The sequence below is a fragment of the Saccopteryx leptura genome, chromosome 13 (assembly GCF_036850995.1).
Source record: "Saccopteryx leptura isolate mSacLep1 chromosome 13, mSacLep1_pri_phased_curated, whole genome shotgun sequence".
In the NCBI taxonomy this organism is placed as follows: domain Eukaryota; kingdom Metazoa; phylum Chordata; class Mammalia; order Chiroptera; family Emballonuridae; genus Saccopteryx; species Saccopteryx leptura.
In genome coordinates this window covers 34,650,696-34,674,464 of record NC_089515.1, presented here as the reverse complement: position 1 = coordinate 34,674,464, position 23,769 = coordinate 34,650,696, and the positions used below count along the sequence as shown (strand labels likewise).

The following is a 23,769-nucleotide window of genomic DNA, read 5'->3' as shown; positions in this document are numbered from 1 at the left end:
ACTGCACCACCACCTGGTCAGGCTAGCCCCATTTTTCAAACAAAGAAATAGTCACAAAGTGCTCCATTGCCCGAGCATACTAGATCGGAGTTCTCACTGTACTGAAATGCCTAAGGAGGAGAGGATTACTTCCTCAGGAAGTCTTTGCTATCACCCAGGCCTCTTCCATCCCACTCTGACCCAATCAGGACCACATTAAATCTTTGCTATATGTTCCTAACAGTACCCTTAACATACACTTTTTAAAAACATCACCTCTCTTATAATCATTTGTTTTATCTCACTATTCTTCACTAAACCTCACAGTGTTGTGAGGATAAACTGAGTTAATATATGAAAAGTGCCTGACCAGGTGGTGGCGCAGTGGATAAAGCGTTGGACTGGGATGCTGAGGACCCAGGTTCGAGACCCTGAGGTTGCCAGCTTGAGCGCGGGCTCATCTGGCTTGAGCAAAATAAAAAATGCCCACCAGCTTAGACCGAAGGTCGCTGGCTCAAGCAAGGGGTTACTCGGTCTGCTGAAGGCCCGCGGTCAAGGCACGTATGAGAAAGCAATCAATGAACAACTAAGTTGTTGCAACGAAAAACTGATGATTGATGCTTCTCATCTCTCTCCGTTCCTGTCTATCTGTCCCTAGCTATCCCTCTCTCTGACTCTCTCTCTCTGTCCCTGTAAAGAAAAAAATTTTAAAAGTAAACTTAAAAAAAAACCACCTTAATATATGAAAAGCACTTACAATGAGTACCTGGCACATAGTAAGTACTCTATATATTAGTCATTATTTGTAGCTATTTTTTATTTTGTGCCAGTTATCCTTTGCCAGATTTGTATTTTGAACACAAATTTGGCATGTTCTTTCTACTACATCATAACTTAACTTGATCAGATTCTAAGAGTAGAAATAGAATATTGAAAAAGTTTGGCATCTTTTACAAGTTAGTTCTCTTAGCATCTACTCCAAGAAACTGTCAGAATTGTAATGTTTTACATATCTTTGAAAGTTAAAAAACTAATTTTATATCTAGGACTTGAAACCCTTAAAATTTTGTTTCCTTTAGTAATATCATATATTCCCTATCACCAACAATGTAGTCAAAATGTCACATTGTTCTTTGTCTAAGGTATTAATGAAAATGTTATCAGTAATGTGATAACTAAGAGTTCTTGAATAACATTATATATTTCTTTTTATAGACCACTTAATTTGACAGAGCGGAAGGCAAATGCCCATTCTGTAGTAGAGTGTGATCGTGTGAAAAAAGAAGTGAGTGTACGGACTGGAGGACTGGCTGACAAGAGCTCAAGGAAAACATTTACTTTTGACATGGTACTTATTTAAAATGCTGCTACTTCTCTATTATTCACTAATGTAAAGTTATCCTAGTATTCATATTTCCTCTGGTTTATAGTGTACGATAACAGATTTCAGTTGACTCGGAGTTGGCAAGGGTTTCTAGCAGGCTGAATGAGTTAATATATTAAAAATAAAATTATTAGAGTAGGTACTTTTAGTTGTTTTTGTTTGTTTGTTTGTTTTTGTATTTTTCTGAAGTGAGAAGCAGGGAAGCAGAGAGACAGAGTCTTGCATGCACTGGACTGGGATCCACCCGGCAACCCCACCAGGGGAAAGCTCTGCCCATCCGGGGCGTTGCTCCGATGCAACCAGAGCCATTCTAGCACCTGAGGCGGAGGTCATGGAGCCATCCTCAGTGCCTGGGCCAACCCTGCTCCAATGGAGCCTTGGCTGCAGGAGAGGAAGAGAGAGACAGAGAGGAAGGAGAGGGAGAGGGGTGGAGAAGCAGATGGGCGCCTCTCCTGTGTGCCCTGGCTGGGAATCGTACCTAGGACTTCCATACACCGGGCCGACGCTCTACCACTGAGCCAACTGGCCAGGGCCGCTAGAGTGGGTAATTTAAAATTTTTTTCTTGAAATGTTTTGATCTTTTTTCTTTTTTTGATAGGTATTTGGAGCATCTACTAAACAAATAGAAGTTTATCGAAGTGTTGTTTGTCCAATTTTGGATGAAGTTATTATGGGCTATAATTGCACTATTTTTGCGTGAGTAAAACATTTTTCAAATTGATGAAAAGGTTTAGATGTATATGTTTGTTTTTTATTTATCATTTTTGTTAATCTTTACAGATATGGCCAAACTGGCACTGGAAAAACCTTTACAATGGAAGGTGAAAGGTCACCTAATGAAGAGTATACTTGGGAGGAGGTATTTGTTGCTTATAATAGACTTTTCTCTCTAAAGTGGCTGAAATATAACTGAATAAAACTTGGAGGACTTCGTCTTGAAATAGAAAAGTATACCCATGTTAAACAGGAATTTAGGATTAACTACTACTATAGAAAAATTAAAGTTCTGGTATATGGTATGGCTTCTGTTTAAGAAACAGTCTCACTGGGAGAGACTGAACGGATACCTATGGTACAGTTAACTGGTAAGAGAGGGGTCTGTTGTCTACGGCTATACCACCCTGAATGTGCCTGATCTCATATGATCTTGGAAGCTAAGCAGAGTCAGGCCTGGTTAGTACTTGGATGGGTGAGGGGTCTACTGGGGACAGAATAGTTGGAACAGATTGTGGAAAATGGAATGTGAGTGGGGCTTGATGGTGAAGACTTTGCAATGAGGGACTGAATCTCATAAAGTTAGCATAGCAAGGGGCAGTATGGTACTTCATTAAGTGTTCAAGAAATTAAGGTCACTATTGTTGGCTATTATAGAGAGCAAATAGTACATTTTATAAAGATTTTCACCAAATGTTTCAATGAATTTAATGACTAAGTTAATTTTCAAATAATTAACGTTTAGGTAGATTCTTTTTTCTTTCTTTCTTTTTTTTTTGTATTTTTCTGAAGCTGGAAACGGGGATAGACAGTCAGACAGACTCCCACATGCGCCCGCCGAGATTTACCCGGCACGCCCACCAGGGGGCGATGCTCTGCCCCTCTGGGGTGTCGCTCTGTTGCGACCAGAGCCACTCTAGCGCCAAGGAGCCATCCCCAGCGCCCGGGCCATCTTTGCTCCAATGGAGCCTCGCTGCGGGAGGGGAAGAGAGAGACAGAGAGGAAGGAGAGGGGGAGGGGTGGGGAAGCAGATGGGCGCCTCTCCTGTGTGCCCTGGCTGGGAATCGAACCCGGGACCCCTGCACGCCAGGCCGACGCTCTACCACTGAGCCAACCGGCAGGGCTAGGTAGATTCTTTTTTTCTAGAGGTTACATAGTTGAAGCATTAACTTTTGCATGGATAATAAAGTAATGGAATTGCAATTGTAGGAGATATGGAATAGGCTTAAGGCACAATTTCAAAATTTAGGGATTCACAACAGTTTTATTAAGGATAGTTACATATTTTAGAAACAGTCATGTTTTATGTCAGAGTTAGGGAATATAGGTACTTTTAATGGGCAATTTTTCTGGTTAAAATGGTGGTATTATGTGCTCATGAGAAAAGTTAGAGAGGATAATTGAACTTGACTTTTTTTTTTTTAATTGACTTTTTAAGTAGCTTAGTTCAGTTGGTTTTTGTGCAGTGCTCAGGCGTTAAGTGTCTGGGAGGCATGGCAGATTGGTGGAATAATTACTGTTTAATAGACTGTTGTAAATGACTTGGCTTCTCTAACATTAGGTTATTTTTCTGTTTTGAAATACTTCCATTTACATATACTATAAAGGAGGCCCTTGTAACATGTATTTTGTTTGCCACAGTAAATGCCATTTTCCCTTTATTTTATTTCTAATTAATATTACAATTTCAGGATCCTTTGGCTGGTATAATTCCACGTACTCTTCATCAAATTTTTGAGAAACTTACTGATAGTGGTACTGAATTTTCAGTCAAAGTGTCTCTGTTGGAGATCTATAATGAAGAACTTTTTGATCTCCTTAGTCCATCTTCTGATGTTTCTGAGAGACTACAGATGTTTGACGATCCCCGAAACAAGGTAACTCAGCTTTGAGAGTGAAATATCTGCAAATTTAGTGGTGTGTGTATGTGTGGGAACCAATTTAATATGTGCCTTTTTTTTATATTTGGTCAGAGGGGAGTGATAATCAAAGGTTTAGAAGAAATTACAGTACACAACAAAGATGAAGTTTATCAAATTTTGGAGAAGGGAGCAGCAAAAAGGAAAACTGCTGCAACATTAATGAATGCATACTCTAGGTAAGAGAGCTGTTGTCTCCTACCTGCTCTATTCTCTTTATAAGATGAATTACAAAAAAAATTATGAACTTGGGAGAAGTTAAATTGGGGTAGGTCAAAATATGCGAATCACATACCTAGATTTTATGCTAGATTGCGTGTTTTGGTAATTGGTTTGAGATTTATAGGGAAGCACCAATATGAGAAGAAAGCGGAAAGGAGAGCAAAGACAAGTTGAACTAGAGCAGAAGTATTAAACTTCTTTTTCTTTTAAATTTTATATTTTTTATGTAGATTTCCCCCCTCAAATGAAATTGTACATGTGAGCCAGATTAAAGTATGGCGGCTATGGTTGACTTAGGGGTGGAATTCTCAGAGGCTTATCTTCTCAGCCTTAAGGTTTGCTCTGAGCATTTTTCTGAGGCCCTGTGTATACTTAGAATACAGTTTGAAAATCCTTGGTTTGACTGAGGATTAGAAGAAAATCAAAAGACTTTATTATTTTTAGCTTTCTTTAGGTATGATTAACAAAACTGTATATTTAAGTTGTACAACATGATTTCTTTTCAGAGGGCTTCGTTTTATTTATTTAAAAATTTACTGATTTTATAGAGAGTATGAGAGAGAGAGAGGGAGATAGAAACATCCATTTGTAAATCCACACACTCATGCATTCATTGTTTTGTGTGTGTGTGTGTGTGTGTGTGTGTGTGTGTGTGTTTTACAGAGACAGAGAGAGAGTCAGAGAGAGGGATAGATAGGGACAGACAGACAGGACCGGACAAATGAGAAGCATCAAACATCAGTTTTTTGTTGCGACACCTTAGTTGTTCATTGATTGCTTTCTCATGTGTGCCTTGACCGCGGGCCTTCAGCAGGCTGAGTAACCCCTTGCTCGAACCAGCGACCTTGGGTCCAAGCTAGTGAGCTTTTGCTCAAACCAGATGAGCCTGTGCTCAGGCTGGCAACTTGGGGTCTCGAACCTGGGTCCTTCTGCATCCCAGTCCGATGCTCTAACCACTGTGCCACCGCCTGGTCAGGTGCATTCATTGGTTGATTCCTTTATGTGCCCCAACTGGGAATTGAACCTGCAACCTTGGCATGTTGGGGTGATGCTCCAACCAACTGAGTTACCCTACCAGGGCTCAAATGGCTTCATTTTAATGTAGAAAGACAATTTATGATAATGACTTATTTCAGATGGTTCTTACAAATAGGAAGATTGATTGTAAGCCCTCCCCTCTAGCACACCAGGCCACTTTTCCAACCCTACCCCACTTCCAGCTTTCATACGTGCCTGAGGATTCTAAACCCAAGTCTTTTCAGGTAGCTTCTTATTGAATTCTACTGGCGGTAGGTACAAGGAAACAAAAACCTAATCATTGTTTTATCTACCCTCTATCTTCCCAAATTTTATTGATGTCTTCTGTCAGATATTATCTTTCTTTACTCTTGTGGATTTAGATCTTTCTTGGCTGTTTTTAATATTTTATATATAGCAAATAATATTTTGCATTATAATGACTGGCTAACTTGATCTTGTTTTCTAGTCGTTCCCACTCAGTTTTCTCTGTTACAATACATATGAAAGAAACTACAGTTGATGGAGAGGAGCTGGTGAAGATCGGAAAGTTGAACTTGGTAAGCATCTACCTTAATACTACTGTTTGATTTTGTTTGTTTTGTTTCTCTTCCTTTTTTTTTTTTTTTGACAGAAACAGAATCAGAGAGAGGGACAGATAGGGACAGACAGACAGGAAGGGAGAGAAATAAGACGCATCAATTCTTCGTTGCGGCACCTTAGTTGTTAATTGATTGCTTTCTCATATGTGCCTTGATTGGGGGGCTACAGCAGAGTGAGTGACCCCTTGCTTAAGCCAGTGATGATAGGTTCATGTCTATGATCCCACACTCAAGCCAGTGACCCTGTGCACAAGCCTGATGAGCCCATGCTCAAGCTGGCGACCTTGGGTTTTCAAACCTGGGTTCTCTGTGTCCTAGTCTGATGCTCTATCCACTGCGCCACTGCCTGGTCAGGCTGTTTTGTTTTTCACTCCAGCTTTATTGAGATATAATTGACAAAATTATTTATTTAAAGTAGTACAATGTTATCTGCTATACATATACTTTGTAAAATGATTACCACAATTAGATTAATACATCCAGTACCTCAAATAGTTACTTCTCTTTGGTGAGAACGCTTAAGATGTACTCTCAGCAAATTTCAGTATAGTATTAACTGTGCTAGTGTGCATCAGATCCTCAGAACTTACTCATCTTATCACTGCAGGCTTGTAATCTCTCTGTCTCCCCCACGTCTCTGCTCCTCATAACCATTATTCTACTCTCTGCTTCGATGAGTTTGACTTTCTTTTTTTTCCTGATTCTACATATATGTGAGATCATACAGTATTTGTCTTTTTGTTTTTCTCTGTCTGGCTTGTTTCACTTAGCATAATGTCCTCTAAGTTCATCTATGTTGTAAGAATTTCTTTTCTCATGGCTGAATAATATTTCATTGTGTGTATATACCACATCTTTATCTATTCATCCATGGACACACTTAGGTTGTTTTCATATCTTGGGTATTTTGAATAATGCAATGAACATATCAGTGCAGATATCCCTCTGAGATACTGATTTCATTCCCTTCAGCGGTATGCCCAGAAGTGAGATTGGTAGTAGTCTGCTCTTTCTTTCTCCATTCCCTCATAGAGCAGTCTGAAATTTAGTATTTCTAGACAATATTTTTGTGGTCACTGGGTTATTAGCTTTGTAGTGGGTTGTTAATTATCGAGAAATGGTTTTTCTGGCTATTTACTATGTAATATATAATAAGAGAATAAAAGTCTTTGAATCCAAATCCAATAGACTGACAACTTTTTTTCTTTTTTTTTAATTCAAGGTTGATCTTGCAGGAAGTGAAAACATTGGCCGTTCTGGAGCAGTGGACAAGAGAGCTCGGGAAGCTGGAAATATCAACCAGTCCCTGTTGACTTTGGGAAGAGTTATTACTGCTCTGGTAGAAAGAACACCTCATGTTCCTTACCGAGAATCTAAACTAACCAGGATCCTCCAGGATTCGCTTGGGGGACATACAAGAACATCTATAATTGCAACAATTTCTCCTGCATCTGTCAATTTTGAGGTAAGCCCTTTGAAAAGTATCTGCAAGTATAGTGGCTGTAATACTTATTTAGCTATCATATTATTTCCAAAGTTTACTAATTGACTTTATTTTTAATTTTTTAAAAAATATTTTATTTTATTAATTTTACACAGGGGTTTGGCGTGAAAAGTATTGACTCATAGGTACTTCATTGTAGTTGTTCATTGCTTGCTTGTTGCATGTGCCTTGACCAGGCAAGCTCAGGGTTTTGAACCAGTGACCTCAGTGTTCCAGGTTGATGCTCTATCCACTGTGCCACCATAGGCCAGACCTAATTTGCTTTATTAATTCTATACTATAAGAAAAAGAATCTGGACATTGCATATTGACACATTTAGGACACCAGTAGAAAAACTGTCTTTTTCCTTCCTGGCAGAGTTTTTAATTTCTTTGAAGAAAATTTCTGTGATCGTTAGTGTATGGATACATTGTCTAGGGATTTAATTGAGGGCTTAGAAGTGAGTTAAGGAAATGTTAGTGTTATAGAGACAGCTTAGAGAACAGTGAAGATGGGGTTGGGTGTGTGGGAACAGGTGGGAAAACCGAAAGAAGCAACAAAGATGGCAAAATCGACTCCTTATTTTATTGGAGTCATCTACTTTAAATGGAATTAGAAAAGCTATATAAGGTCTGTAACTCCCCTATCCTTTAAAACATATTTTTTATTGAGATAGAATTCAAATACCATATAATACACCCATTAAAGGTGTTAATTCAGTGATTTTACTATATTCATGGAGTGTGCAACCATCATCAAAATCTAAGTTTAGAATATTTTCATCACCCCAGAAATAATCCCTATAATGCACAAGCAATCATTCCCCATCGGCCCCCACTCCTAGTCCTCTGTAACTAGTAATCGACTTTTTTAATCTATGGAATTGCTTATTCTGGACATTTCATATAAATGGAATCATACAAGTGTTCTTTTGTTTCTCTCACTTAGCAGATTTTCAGTGTTCATGTTGTAGCTTGTATCACTACTACATTCCTCTTTGTGCATGAATAATATTTCATTGTTTGGATATAGGACATTTTGTTTATTCACCATCTGATTGAAATCAGAGTTTTTAAGCCTAAAGTAAAAAATTACTACATCGAGATATAAAGTTAAAGACCCTGAATATTGAAGAAAAGGAAAAAAAGATAAGAATTTTTTTTTAAGTGCATGCGCAAGAGAGAAAGAGAGAGAGAGAGAGAGAGAGGAAAGGAGAGAGGTGAGAAGCATCTCATCGTTGTGGCACTTTAGTTGTTGATTGATTACTTCTCATACGTGTCTTGACAGGTGGTGCAGCGCAGCTGAGCCAGTGGCCCCTTGCTCAAGCCAGTGACTTTTGGGCTCAAGCCAGCATGTCTATGATCCCATGCTCAAGCTGGCAATGCTGGGGTTTTGAAAACCTGGGTCTTTAGCATCCCAGGTCGATGTCCTTCTATCCACTGCGCCACCACCTGGTCAGGCAACATAAGGATGTTTTGAACAGTATAGTCATAGAGGGTAGATTTTCAGATTAACAATAACCACAGATCATTAATTAAATGTACTATATGAGTTATTATATAGTATATTTTAGGTAGCAGAACTATATTCTTATATTATCTTTAGTAATTGGCTTTTCCATTACAGGAAACTCTGAATACATTGGTTTATGCCCATGGAGCAAAGAACATACTTAATAAGCCTGAAGTTAACCAGAAACTGACCAAAAAAGCCCTTATTAAGGTAATTGAGAATTTTTGTGGAGTAATGTAATTTTATTTGACAAATGTGAAAATAAGAAACTGCAATAGATAATTGTTAAAAGATTTGTTAAATTGCCTGTGGTAGGCTTCTGATCTAATGATTTAAACTAAATACCTTGTATGTTAAAATATTTTTTGTAATGCCAGTATGATGACTTTAGCAGATCTATTAAGTCAGCAAAATTTGAAAGTACATACATTTAGAAATTTTAATTTTTTATAGCTTAAGGGTATAATCAACCATATGTTATATATAGTTACTATACACTAGGGCAGTGGTTCTCAAACTTTTTGAAGTCGGGGCGCATTTAAAAAACTGCAAATAAAAATAAATAAATAAAAAATAAAAAACTACAAATAATTGAAGGTGCACAATATACAAATTTCTGAGAAATATGTTATAATAATTAAGTCAAATATTAAAGAAAAAAATATAAAGTCCAAGCATGCGTTTATGATAATTAAACAAAATAAATATGACAAAATTAAATGTATTCTGACATTAAAAATCTTTTTTATGTTACATTTTTTGAGTTATGCTTTTTAGAATTCATATAAAAGAGGGATTAAAAAATAAAATAATGACAAAAAAGTTATCTTTTTATATATATAGATACATTCTTAGTAAGATTTAGTAAATTTGGCAGGTCCCGACACGAATGTGTTCAGTTTTTTCATTCTTGTGTTTATGAGAAACATGAGCCTGATGTGTCCTAGCGATTTCTTCAATGTTTGGGCATATATTTGAAAGGCAAACTCTCATTTCCTCGTCAATACATTGAAGAATTTCTCTTTTTACTCTTTTTACTCTTTTTTTTTTCATTTTTCCGAAGCTGGAAACGGGGAGGCAGTCAGACAGACTCCCGCTTGCACCCAACCAGGATCCACCTGGCACGCCCATGGGGGGCGATGCTCTGCCCATCTGGGGTGTCGCTCTGTTGCATCCAGAGTCTTTCTAGCGCCTGAGGCAGAGGCCACAGAGCCATCCCCAGCGCCCGGGCCATCTTTGCTCCAGTGGAGCCTTGGCTGCGGGAGGCGAAGAGAGAGACAGAGAGGAAGGAGAGGGGGAGGGGTGGAGAAGCAGATGGGCGCTTCTCCTGTGTGCCCTGGCCGGGAATCGAACCCGGCACTCCTGCACGCCAGGCCGACGCTCTACCGCTGAGCCAACCAGCCAGGCCCTCTTTTTACTCTTAATTGTGTTGAATGTAGAAAACCCCCACCATACATATCATCTTAACTTTACACCACACAAAGGATAGAAGAAACTTGCCTCCAGTCTTTCCGGGGAACATGGGGGTAGTGTAAACAATCCAGCACCACAGCTTAACAGCCTTTTGCAACCTAATCAAGCAAGTGAGGTGGGGGGTTGGGCAGACTGTCAGCTTACAGCCAATTCTCCACACCTCTGTCCCTCAAAAATCTAAACTCTGAAAACCCTGTTGGTTTTTTGGTCCCCAACAGGCACATAGAGTGTGTCCGTAAAGTCATGGTGCATTTTTTACCAGTCACAGGAAAGCAATAAAAGATGATAAAAATGTAAAATCTGCACCAAATAAAAGGAAAACTCTCGGCCCTGGCCAGTTGACTCAGTGGTAGAGCGTCAGCCTAGTGTGCAGGAGTCCCGGGTTCGATTCCTGGCCAGGACACACAGGAGAAGCATCCATCTGCTTCTCCACCCCTCCCCCTCTCCTTCCTCTCTCTCTTTTCCCCTCCTGCGGCCAAGGCTCCATTGGAGCAAAGTTGGCCTGGGTGCTGAGGATGGCTCCATGGCCTTTGCCTCAGGCGCTATAATGGCTCTGGTCACGGCAGAGCAACGCCCCAGATGGGCAGAGCATCGCCCCCTGGTGGGCGTGCCGGGTGGATCCCTGTTGGGCACAGGCGGGAGTCTGTCTGACTGCCTCCCCGTTTCCAACTTAAAAAAAAAAAAAGGAAAACTCTCTCAGTTTCGTACCTATTCAGTGCAGTTTGATGTGGGCTCACACACAGATTTTTTAGGGCTCCTTAGGTAGCTATCCTGTATAGCCTCTACAGACTCGTCACTGACTGATGGCCTACCAGGACGGGGTTTCTCCACCAAACTGCCGGTTTCCTTCAACTGCTTATCCCACCAGTAATGTTATTCCTATGTAGTGGCACTTTGTTATAAACGCGCCGATACTCACATTGCACTTTGGTCACGGATTCGAATTTAGTGAGCCACAGAACACACTGAACTTTCCTTTGTACCGTCCACATCTCAACTGGCATGGCCGTGGGCTGCTCCACTGTATACATGGTGTTACGTCATCTGTGCATGTGCACATGCTGCCACATCATCCTACAGAAACTGGGAGGGTTTTCCTTTTATTTGGTGCAGATTTCACATTTCTATCATCTTTTGTTGCTTTCCTGTGACCGGTCTAAAGTGTACCATGACTTTACGGACACACTGTATTTCTCTGGACTACCATAGGGGTACCACTGTGCTCTCAAAGTGTGTCAAGTGCACACTTTGAGAACCACTGCACTAGGGTATAATTACTGTAACATTCACCTACTTTAAGTCTACAATTTAATGATTTTTGTGCATTAGATCCCACATATGCGTGAAATCATATTATACTTGTCTTTCTCTGCCTGGCTTATTTCACTCAGCGTAATGCCCTCCAGGTCCATCCATGCAGTTGCGCAGGGTGAAATTTCCTTTATTTTTGCAGCTGAGTAGTATTTCATTATGTAAATGTGCCACAGCTTTTTTATCCACATTGATGAACACTTGGCCTCTTCCAGATCTTGGCGATTGTAAATAACACTGCAGTGAACGTAGGGTGCGTATATTCTTTCAAATTAGTGTTTTTGCTTTCCTTTAGCTATATTCCCTGAAGTGGACTCACTGAGTCATAAGGGTGTTCATAAGAATTTTTTTAAACTTTATTTTTTTTTGTATTTATTGATTTGAGAGAGAGATATCAATTTGTTGTTCCACTTATTTATGTATTCATTGGTTGATTCTTTTATGTGCACTGACGGGGCATTGAACCTGCAACCTTGGTGTATTGGGATGACACTCCAACCAACTGAGCTACCTGGCCAGGGCTCATTTTTAATTTTTTTTTTTTTTTTTTTTTTTTCTTTTCATTTTTCTGAAGCTGGAAACAGGAAGAGACAGTCAGACAGACTCCCGCATGCGCCCGACCAGGATCCACCCAGCACGCCCACCAGGGGCGATGCTCTACCCACCAGGGGGCGATGCTCTGCCCATCCTGGGCGTCGCCATGTTGCGACCAGAGCCACTCTAGCGCCTGAGGCAGAGGCCAAGGAGCCATCCCCAGCGCCCGGGCCATCTTTGCTCCAATGGAGCCTTGGCTGCGGGAGGGGAAGAGAGAGACAGAGAGGAAAGCGCGGCGGAGGGGTGGAGAAGCAGATGGGCGCTTCTCCTGTGTGCCCTGGCCGGGAATCGAACCCGGGTCCTCCGCACGCTAGGCCGACGCTCTACCGCTGAGCCAACTGGCCAGGGCCATTTTTAATTTTTTGAGGTAACTTTATACTACTTTCCACAGAGGCTGCACCAATCTGCATTCCCACTAACAGTGCGCAAAGTTTCTGTTTTCTCTGCGTCCTCACCAACACTTATTTGTTGATTTACTGATGATAGCTGTTCTGACAGGTATGAGGGCTACATCATTGTGGTTTTAATTTGCATTTCTCTGATGATTAGTGATGTTGAGCATCTTTGCATGTCTATTGATCATCTGTATATCCTTTTTGGAGAAGTGTCTATTCAGGTCCTTTGCCCTTTTTTTTTTTTTGTATTTTTCTGAAGTTTGAGCAGGGAGGCAGAGAGACAGACTCCTGCATATGCTCGACCAGAATCCACCCAGCATGCCCACTAGGGGGCGATGCTCTATCTGGGGCGTTGCTCTTTTGCAACCAGAGCCTTCCTAGCGCCTGAGGCAGAGGCCATGGAGCCATCCTCAGTGCCTGGGCCAACTTTGCTCCAATGGAGCTTTGGCTACGGGAGGGGAAGAGAGAGATAGAGAGAAAGTAGAGGGAGAAGGGTGGAAAAGCAAATGGGTGCTTTTCCTGTGTGCCCTGGCTAGGAATCGAACCCAGGACATCCACATGCCGGGCCGGCACTCTACCACTGAGGTAACCAGCCAGAGTCTTTGCCCATCTTTTTAAATTGGATTTTTGTTTTAAATTTATTCATTGATTTTAGACCAAGAGAAAGGGAGACAAGAAACATCAATCTGTTCCTGTATGTGCCCTGACTGGGGATTGAACTCAATCAACCCTTTGTATCAGGGTGATGCTCTACCAACTGAACTATCCAGCCAGGACTTTTTATTTTGGATTTTTCTGAAGTTGGAAACAGGGAGGCAGTCAGACAGACTCCCACATGTGCCCAACCAAGATCCACCCGGCATGCCCACCAGGGGGCGATGCTCTACCCATCTGGGGATGCTCTACCCATCTGGGGCGTTGCTCCGCTGCAACCAGAGCCATTCTAGCGCCTGAGGTAGAGGCCATAGAGCCATCCCCAGCGCCCGGGCCAACTTTGCTGCAATGGAGCCTTGGCTGCAGGAGGGGAAGAGAGAGACAGAGAGGAAGGAGAGGGGGAGGGGTGGAGAAGCAGATGGGCGCTTCTCCTGTGTGCCCTGGCCGGGAATCGAACCTGGAACTCCTGCATGCCAGGCCGATGCTCTACCACTGAGCCAACTGGCCAGGGTCCCATGGCAATTTATTTTGGTGTTGAGGTATACAAGTTCTTTATTAATTTTGAATATTAATTCCTTATCAGATGTGTCATTGGCAAATACGTTCTTCTATTTAGTGGATTGTCTTTTCATTTTGTTGATGCTTTTCTTTGCAATGCAGAAACATTTTAGTTTTATGTTGTCCCATCTAGTTTTTCCTTTGGTTTCCTTGCCTTTGGCAATATATCAGAAAAAATAATGCTATTGCCATGCTGTTTTGATTACTATAGCCTTCTAATATAGTTTTATATCAGGTAGCATGATTCTTCCAACTTATTCTTCTGTCACAAGATTGCTTTGGCTGTATGGGGTCTTTTGTGATTGTATATAAAATTTTGAAATATTTGTTTTAGTTCTGTGAAATTTACCATTGGTATCTTGAAAGGAATTGCATTTAATTAATTGATTGTTTGGGGTAGTATGGACATTTCAATTATGTTAATTTTTCCTACTCACAAACACAGTAGTATATGCTTCCATTTATTTGTATTATAATGTTCCAAGTACAGGATTTTTGCATCCTTGGTTAAATTTATTCCTAGGTATTTCATTTTTTTGAAGCAGTTGTGAATTGTTTTCTCAGTTTCCCTTTTTGTTAGGTCATTACTGGTATATAAAAATGCAACTGATTTCTGGATATTTATTTTGTCTCCTACTTTACTGAATTCATTTATGAGGTCTAGTATTTTGGTGCAGTCTTTAGTGTTCTCTGTATTCAGTATCGAGTCATCTGCAAATAGTGACAGTTTCCAATTTGGATGCCTTTTAATTCCTCTTCCTTTCTCTCTCTCTCTCTCTCTCTCTCTTTTTTTTTTTTACAGAGACAGAGAGAGTCAGAGAGAGGGATAGATAGGGACAGACAGACAGGAATGGAGAGAGATGAGAAGCATCAATCATCAGTTTTTCGTTGCGACACCTTAGTTGTTGATTGGTTGCTTTCTCATATGTGCCTTAACCGCGGGTCTTCAGCAGACCGAATAACCCCTTGCTTAAGCCAGCGACCTTGGGTCCAAGCTGGTGAGCTTTACTCAAACCAGATGAGCCCATACTCAAGCTGGCAACCTCGGGGTCTCGAACCTGGGCCCTCCGCATCCCAGTCTGACACTCTATCCACTGCGCCACCGCCTGGTCAGGCTAATCCCTCTTCTTGTCTGATTGCTGTGGCTAGGACTTCCAGTACAATGTTAAATAAGAGTGTTAAAGTAGCCATCCCTCTTGTTTTCAATCTTTAGGGGAATGCTTGTAGTTTTTGCCCATTGAGTACGATGTTGGCTGTTGATCTTTCTTTTCATGTCCATCAAAATTTGCTTTGTATATTTAGGTGCTCCTATGGTGAGTGCATAAATGTTTACAAGTGTTATATCCCCTTTTTGGATTGTTCTCTTTATCATTATATAGTGTCCTTCTTTGTCTCTTACTAATGCCTTTGGTTTAAAGTCTATTTTTTCAGACATAAGTATTGCTACCCCAGCTCTTTTTGCCTTTCCATTTGCATGAAATATCCTCTTCCATCCCTTTACTTTTGGTCTGTGCATGTCCTGGGTTCTGAGGTGGGTTTCTTGTAGACAGCATATACATGGGTCTGGTTTACAATATAACGATTTTAAGTATATTTGTAGAGTTGTGTAACTTTACCACAGTGTAGTTTTAGAAAATTTCTAACACACTAAAAGTTTCCTTTTGCAGTCAGTCAACACTGATCTGCTTTCTGTCAATATATATAGACTTGCCTTTTTTGGACATGTACTGTAAATGGAATAATACAATATTTGGTTTTTGCATCTAACTTCTTTCCCTTGGGATAACATTTGGTCTTTATCTATATTTTAGCATGTATCAATAGGTTATTTCTTGCCTGACCTGTGGTGGCACAGTGGGATAAAGCGTCGACCTGGAACACTGAGGTTGCCGGTTCAAAACCCTGGGCTTGCCTGGTCAAGGCACATATGGGAGTTGATGCTTCCTGCTCCTCCCCCTTCTCTCTCTCTCTCTCTCTCTCTCTCCCTCCCTCTAAAAAAAAATCAATAAATAAAATAAAAAAATAGATTATTTCTTTTTATTGGTAAATAGTATTTCATTATATGTACAATATCATATTTTGTTTATTCATTTGCTAGTTGATGGACATTTGGATTATTTCCAATAATGCTACTATGAGCATTTATGTGCACGTCTTTGTATTGATGTGTTTTCAATTATCTTGTGTAGATTCCTAGTGGTTTAATTTTGGGGTTATATAATAAGTTTATGTTTAACTGTTTAAAAAACTTTTTTCCCAGGTTGTTGTACCACTTTAAAATTTACTGGCAATAGCCTGACCTGTGGTGGCGCAGTGGATAAAGCGTCGACCTGGAAATGATGAGGTCACCGGTTCGAAACCCTGGGCTTCCCTGGTCAAGGCACATATGGGAGTTGTGCCAGCTCCTCCCCACTTCTCTCTCTCTGTCTCTCCCTCTCCCATCTCTAAAATGAACTTAAAAAAAAATTTTACTGGCAATATTGAGGATTTGCAATTTCTCCACATCCTCTCTAACACTTGTTATATATAGTCTTATCTTTTTAATTAGTCATTCTAAGAAGTATAGATGGCACTATAGTAAATGTGCCTTTAATTAGCATTAATTACCCTAATGAATTTTGATATTGAGCATCTTTTCACATATTTATTATCTATTTGTATATCTTTTTTGTGAAACATCTATCAAAATCCTTTACCTAAATTTTAATTGGTTTTTCTCCTTATTATTAAGTTGTACAGAGTTCTTCATATCTTCTAGAATACAAGCCCTTTCTGATATGATTTGTAAATATTTTCTAACTCTGGAGCTGGATCCTGAAGATTTTCTCTTTTTTTTACCCTTACATTTCACATTTAAGATTATGATCCTTTTGAATTGATTTTGGTTTAAGGTATAAAATTTGGGTCAAGCTGCTTTTGTAATTTATTTACTTATTGCCTTTGGGGGTACAGTTTGGATTGCTTTAGCATTCTTTGTTGAAAAGGCTATTTTCTCAATTGAATTGATTCTGTAACTTTCTTCTTAATCATTTGTATATATTTGTGTCGGTACATCACTGGCTCTGTCGTGTTTCCGTGATTTTTTACGTCCCTTCACCAATACTACACAGTTTTAATAACTGCAGCTGTGTTATAACTCTTGGAATCAGGTAGACAGTTTAAAAGGAAGTTTATATGAGAAAACACTTTTTTTTTGTAAAGGATCCTAAAATTGTCAGGCTCTGAGGGAAACTACATTGATTTTATATTTATTATTTTTAAAATATCAAGCTTTTTATAAACATTTATTTTATTTAGATACCTGAATTTTTTTGTTTTGTTTTGTTTTTTCTTTACAGGGACAGAGAGAGAGAGTCAGAGAGAGGGATAGATAGGGACAGACAGACAGGAACAGAGAGAGATGAGAAGCATCAATTATCAGTTTTTCGTTTTTTGACACTTTAGTTGTTCATTGATTGCTTTTTTTTTTTTTTTTTTTTTTTTGGTATTTTTCTGAAGCTGGAAACAGGGAGAGACAGTCAGACAGACTCCCGCATGCGCCCGACCGGGATCTACCCGGCACGCCCACCAGGGGCGTTGCTCTGCCCACCAGGGGGCGATGCTCTGCCCCTCTGGGGCTTCGCTCTGCCACAACCAGAGCCACTCCAGCGCCTGGGGCAGAAGCCAAGGAGCCATCCCCAGCGCCCGGGCCATCTTTGCTCCAATGGAGCCTTGTCTGTGGGAGGGGAAGAGAGAGACAGAGAGGAAGGAGGGGGTGGGGGTGGAGAAGCAAATGGGTGCTTCTCCTATGTGCCCTGGCTGGGAATCGAACCCGGGTCCCCCGCACGCCAGGCCGACGCTCTACCGCTGAGCCAACCGGCCAGGGCCCATTGATTGCTTTCTTATATGTGCCTTGACTGCGGGCCTTCAGCAGACTGAGTAACCCCTTGCTTGAGCCAGCAACCTTGGGTCTAAGCTGGTGAGCATTTTTTTTATTTTTTATTTTTTTTATGTGCCTTGACATTGGGGCTACAGCAGACCGAGTAACCCCTTGCTTGAGCCAGCGATGTTGGGCTCAAGCTAGTGAGCTTTTGCTCAAACCAGATGAGCCCTCGCACAAGCGGCGACCTCGTGGTCTCGAACCTGGGTCTTCAGCATCCCAGTCTGACACTCTATCCACTGCGCCACCGCCTGGTCAGGCAAGGTGACCATTTTTTATTTTGCTCATGCCAGATGAGCCCACGCTCAAGCTGGCAACCTCGGGATCTCGAACCTGGGTCCTCGGCATCCTAGTCTAACGCTCTATCCACTGCGCCACCGCCTGGTCAGGCAAGGTGACCATTTTTTATTTTGCTCATGCCAGATGAGCCCACGCTCAAGCTGGCAACCTCGGGATCTCGAACCTGGGTCCTCGGCATCCTAGTCCAACGCTCTATCCACTGCGCCACTGCCTGATCAGGCTAGATACCTGAATCTTTGAACCCTAATGCTATTATTAAATCTAAAAATATTTAACAGTAATTCAAAAGAATGGAACTTGACTACAGTTTATCTCCTTGCACAAAAAATTAATTCAAAATGGATCAAAGACCTAAATATAAGATTTGAAACAATAAATTACATAGAAGGAAACAGGTACTAAACTCATGGATCTTGGCCATAAAGAACATTTGATGAATTTGACCCCAAAGGCAAGGGAATTAAAGGCAAAGATAAATGAATGGGACTACATCAAACTAAGAAGCTTCTGCACAGCAAAAGGAACTGTCAACAAAACAATTAGACAGCCAACTAAATGGGAGATGATATTTTTAAACAATAGCTCAGATAAGGGCCTAATATCCAAAATACATAAAGAACTCACAAAACTCAGCAATAAACAAACAAACAATCCAATAAAAAAATGGGAAAAGGACATGAAGAAGAAACACAAATGGCCAACAGATATATGAAAAAATGCTCATCTTCACTAGCTATTAGAGAAATGCAAATCAAAACTACAATGAGACCCTGCCCAGGCGGTGGCGCAATGGATAGAGCGTCGGACTGGGGTGCTGAGGACCAGGTTCGAGACCCCAAGGTCGCCAGTTGGAGCACGGGCTCATCTGGTTCAAGCAAAAAGCTCACCAGGTTGGACCCAAGGTCTCTGGCTCAAGCAAGGGGTTACTCGGTCTGCTGAAGGCCCACGGTCAAAGCACATATGAGAAAGTAATCATTGAACAACTAAGGTGTCGCAACGAAAAACTGATGATTGATGCTTCTCATCTCTCTCTGTTCCTGTCTGTCCCTATCTATCCCTCTCTCTGACTCTCTCTCTGTAAAAAATAAACAAAAAAACCCCCTACAATGAGATACCACCTCACACCTGTTAGATTAGCTATTATCAACAAGACAGGTAACAACAAGTGCTGGAGAGGCTATGGAGAAAAAGGAACCCTCATCCACTGTTGGTGGGATTGTAAATTAGTACAACCATTATGGAAGAAAGTATGGTGGTTCCTGAAAAAATTAAGAATAGAATTACCATATGACCCAGCAATCCCTCTACTGGGAATATACACCCAAAACTTGAAAACATGGGTATGTAAAGAAACAGGTTCTTCCATGTTCATCGCAGCATTGTTCATGGTGGCCAAAACATGGGAACAGCCGAAATGTCTTTCAATAGAGGATTGGATAAAGAAGAAGTGGTACCTATATACAATGGAATACTATTCAACCATAAGAAATGATGACATAGTACCATTTATGACAACATGGATGGACCTTGATAACATTATACTGAGTGAAATAAATAAATCAGAAAAAGCTAAGAATTGTATGATTCCATACATAGATGGGACACAAAATTGAGACTCAGAGACATAGATAAAAGTGCAGTGGTTACCGGGGGAAGGGAAGGGTGGAGGGGGAGGGATGTAAGGAAAGGGGATGGGCTTAAAGAGAAACAAAATATAGGGTGACAGAAGATGATTTGACTTTGGGTGATAGGTATACAGCATAATTGATTGTCCAAATGATGTAGAGATGTTTTCTCTAAGTCTATGTACTCTGGTTGACCAGTATCACCCTGTTAAAAATAATTGTCTAAATAAAAAACAAAATAAAAAAGGTAATCTTTAATATAATATTCAGCCCTGTTTAAAATTCTATTTCAGTGTATATACTTTCTTAATTATTTAAGAGCCAGCTAAGGTTTAGTCCCTGTAATTTTTGGATATATCTTTGGTCTTGACACGTTTCTCCTTTCATCTTTTCCCCTCCTATAAATTATTCGTGGTAGTACCTGTATTATTTGTCCTGTAGTATCTTTTACATGTTCTATTCTTTGTATTTATCTATACATTGTAGTTGGCTCTTGTGGTTTCATGGATTCAGGTTTTATCTTATTAATATATTTTTTGCAAAGCTGCTTCATAAGTGGTGATATGTTCTCCCACCATAAAGCACATATCACTTCTTTATCTTTTTGTAAGAAATTGGTCATATTCAATGACTTGATCCTATAGTTCTTTAAGGGTCGCAGAATGGTAATTTTCTAATTCAATTGTTCTTAATTGACTGCCAGAGTACCTCTGTAAAGGGAAACTTGCCCTCATCTACCCAAGGGTATATTTCTTATAGTAAAGACAGGAAAAATGCTTAATTCATTTCCTTTGACAGTTTTGAGAATAATGAGTTGATTTCCTAGCTTTATTAATGTCATTATAAACTCATGGACTTAAAATATTTGTGTTAACCCACTGTAGTAATTATGCTCACTGATGTTCACATTGCTCTTCCCTTGGTCAATGGTGACCTGTTTGAGTGAGTTATTGAGTCCTTTCCATTAGCCTAAGTTTTGTAAGCTTCCTTCCTATTTTGTTTGACAGAATGTTCCAGGTTCATGTTGAATGTTTCTTCTCCCAGTCCTAGAGTCATATACTTCCTGAAGGAGTCCTGTTTCCTTTTAGTGTGAAATGCTATTTGGAGACCACCTGGGTACTCGAGGTTGTGTGGTTTATTGTTTTGTTTTTGTCTGTTTTTTTAGAAGCCCACATTTTTATTAGGAGTCCATTTAAAAGGCTCTTTTAAAGCTGTTGAAACACTTTATTCTAAACAGATTACTATTGGCCTGACCTGTGGTGGCGCAGTGGATAAAGCGTCGACCTGGAATGCTGAGGTCGCTGATTCAAAACCCTGGGCTTGCCTGGTCAAGGCACATATGGGAGTTGATGCTTCCTGCTCCTCCCCCTGTTCTCTCTCTATCTCTCCCTCTCTCTCTCTCCCCTCTCTCTCTAATAAAAATGAATAATGTCTAAAAAAGTAAATAAATAAACATTACTATTGAATGAATGAAAAGTATGGTTATATTTTAACATACTTTTTATGCTTTAAAAAGCACAAAAGGTCTAAGTTTATTTTTATTTGTTGTATGTCCTCCTCAGACTGAAATTTTAAAAAAGTTGAGTTTTAAATTGATACCTATAGCACCCTTCTTGTGCAGGAATATACAGAAGAGATAAAGCGTCTGAAACGAGATCTTGCTGCAGCTCGTGAAAAAAATGGGATGTACATTTCTGAAGAAAGTTATAGGTAAGCCATTAGCTATAGAAATTATTTTCCAAGAATAAGCATTTCTTGGTAACAGGCTATTTGAAGTAAAATTTACTTGTCTGACAGTGAAGAAAATCTTTATATGTAGTTCCTCCTACAATTGCTTGTTTTTCTTTTGACATTAATAAGTAGTTATCAAACAGTTTTATTTTATTTTATTTATTTATTTATTTATTTTTACAGGGACAGAGAGAGTCAGAGAGAGGGATAGACAGGGACAGACAGACAGGAACGGAGAGAGATGAGAAGCATCAATCATCAGTTTTTCGCCGCGACACCTTAGTTGTTCAATAATTGCTTTCTCATGTGCCTTGACCGCAGGCCTTCAGCAGACCGAGTAACCCCTTGCTCGAGCCAGCGAGCTTGTGTCCAAGCTGGTGAGCTTTTTGCTCAAGCCAGATGAGCCCACACTCAAGTTGGCATCCTTGGGGTCTCGAACCTGGGTCCTCGGCATCCCAGTCCGACGCTTTATCCACTGTACCACCGCCTGGTCAGGCTGGTTTTTTCTCTTGATTTGATAATACAGTTTTACATAATACACTCTTCTCTACTATTAGCCAAACATTAGACATTGGAGACTGTTTAATTTTCTTCTCTTCCATTTATCTCTTTGATGTATTCTAGATTAAGAAGCAGCTTTTTTTTTAGTTGTAAAATCCCAAAATTGAAAAGACAGTGCTTGATAGTGCTTGATGTTAATAGACACGAACCATAATCTGAAACAAAGTTCTTTCTGAAAAAGTTAAAAGGACATAAAAGCTGCAGCCAGCATTTCAAACAGGATAATTCCTTATTTACCCCGTGCTCTCTAGTTTTAGCCCTTATTTCATTCCTTCCTCCTGAGATACACAATGCCTTCAAGTCCTGAGCCTTTCCTTGTTTCTCAGTATTCTGTTTATGCTCCATGTTCCTAATTACAGACACTTAAAGTTGTATTCCCCTACTTCTACTTTATGTGAGTTCTATTCCTCTGTTGGCTTTGTTGCCTCTCAAATTTTATATACACATTTTTCTCCCCCTTATAGGTAGGGATTCTTACTTTGAAAATGAAGATAACTGGAAAAGCAGTTATTAGACATGGACAAAGAATACATTTGTTATTTGCAACTTGTACTTATTGCTTATGATCCCTAGGCATCATTATTACGATAGTGGTAAATGGTAGCACTGAGGTATAACTCCTACTATTGTGTTAGAATAAGTTGTATATAGGAAGTAGGACAAATATGAATTACTAATTTATATCAAACTTTATTTTAGAGACATGAATACTCAAGAAGAAAAGATTATAGAGTTGAATGAAAAAATTGGTGCCCTTGAGGAGAAGCTATGTGGGGTAAGCATTCCCAACAATATTGAGTGTTGTGTAAAAAGCAAATATTTAAAGAAAATTTTAGAGTGTGAGGGACCTGATATTTTTTCTTTAAGATTTTTTTTTGCTGATTCTTATATTAAAAGTTAATTGTATCATAATTTTATCATCAATCGTAATGAAGAAACTATTTTGACACATTAATACAATATTACGAGAAATTAACTGAATTGTGCTATTTTATTGTTCATGTTAAATCATGAATGCTGAGATATTTTCATTTCCCTGTTTATCAGATGAGGGAATGTGATGTTGAGAGAAAACAGATATTAAATAACTAAAATGTGAAGACCTGATCCTTCTGTACTGCCTTCACATTGGCAGTGTTGGATAAATCCTGAATTAATACCACTATACTAGATCTGTTATTTGTTTTTAATTAACTTATTGGGAAAGACCAGATGCCATATATAATGTGCTAACCTACCCAATAACTTACAACTTGTTATAATTTTTCATAGAAAGAATTTGTTTGGTTCTTCTAATATATTATAAACTGGCCATATGTCTCCCAGGTGTCTCACCAACCAGTTCAGCATTTTTAATTCTTTTTTTCTTTTTATTTATTGATTTTAGAGAGACAGACAGAGGAAGAGAGAGAGAAAGAGAGAGGAGCATTCATTTGTTGTTCCATTTAGTTGTGCATTTATTGGTTGCTTGCTGTATGTGTCCTGACCAGGGATCGAACTTGCAACCTTGTTGTTTTGGGATGATGCGCTAACTGACTAAGCTAATTGGCCAGGGATGCACTTTTAATTCTTTAAAAAGTATTTGATGTATTATATTTAGGTTACAGAATTGTTCATGGATAATAAAAATGAACTTACCCAGTGTAAATCTGACCTGCAATATAAGACAGAGGAGCTTAAAACCACTCAAAAACATTTACAAGAAACTAAATTACAGCTTGTTAAAGAAGAATATATCACATCAGTTTTGGAAAGTACTGAGAAGAAACTTCATGATACTGCCAGCAAGGTTTGTCCTTTATTTTCATTGTACTT

General features: G+C 39.7%; 1 protein-coding gene across 2 annotated transcripts in view; it reads left to right on the top strand.

Moving 5' to 3' along the window:
• The window catches only part of KIF11 (kinesin family member 11), a 59,231-nt gene that overhangs the window by 10,746 nt on the left and 24,716 nt on the right, over nucleotides 1-23,769 (top strand). For both annotated transcript variants that reach the window (XM_066355664.1, XM_066355663.1), the window contains exons 2-12: nucleotides 1,195-1,327; nucleotides 1,962-2,059; nucleotides 2,144-2,222; nucleotides 3,769-3,954; nucleotides 4,051-4,175; nucleotides 5,705-5,795; nucleotides 7,060-7,302; nucleotides 8,948-9,043; nucleotides 21,284-21,372; nucleotides 22,654-22,729; nucleotides 23,555-23,743. In XM_066355664.1, the coding sequence (XP_066211761.1) occupies nucleotides 1,195-1,327; nucleotides 1,962-2,059; nucleotides 2,144-2,222; nucleotides 3,769-3,954; nucleotides 4,051-4,175; nucleotides 5,705-5,795; nucleotides 7,060-7,302; nucleotides 8,948-9,043; nucleotides 21,284-21,372; nucleotides 22,654-22,729; nucleotides 23,555-23,743 (1,405 nt within the window). The remainder of the gene's footprint in view (nucleotides 1-1,194; nucleotides 1,328-1,961; nucleotides 2,060-2,143; nucleotides 2,223-3,768; nucleotides 3,955-4,050; nucleotides 4,176-5,704; nucleotides 5,796-7,059; nucleotides 7,303-8,947; nucleotides 9,044-21,283; nucleotides 21,373-22,653; nucleotides 22,730-23,554; nucleotides 23,744-23,769) is intronic.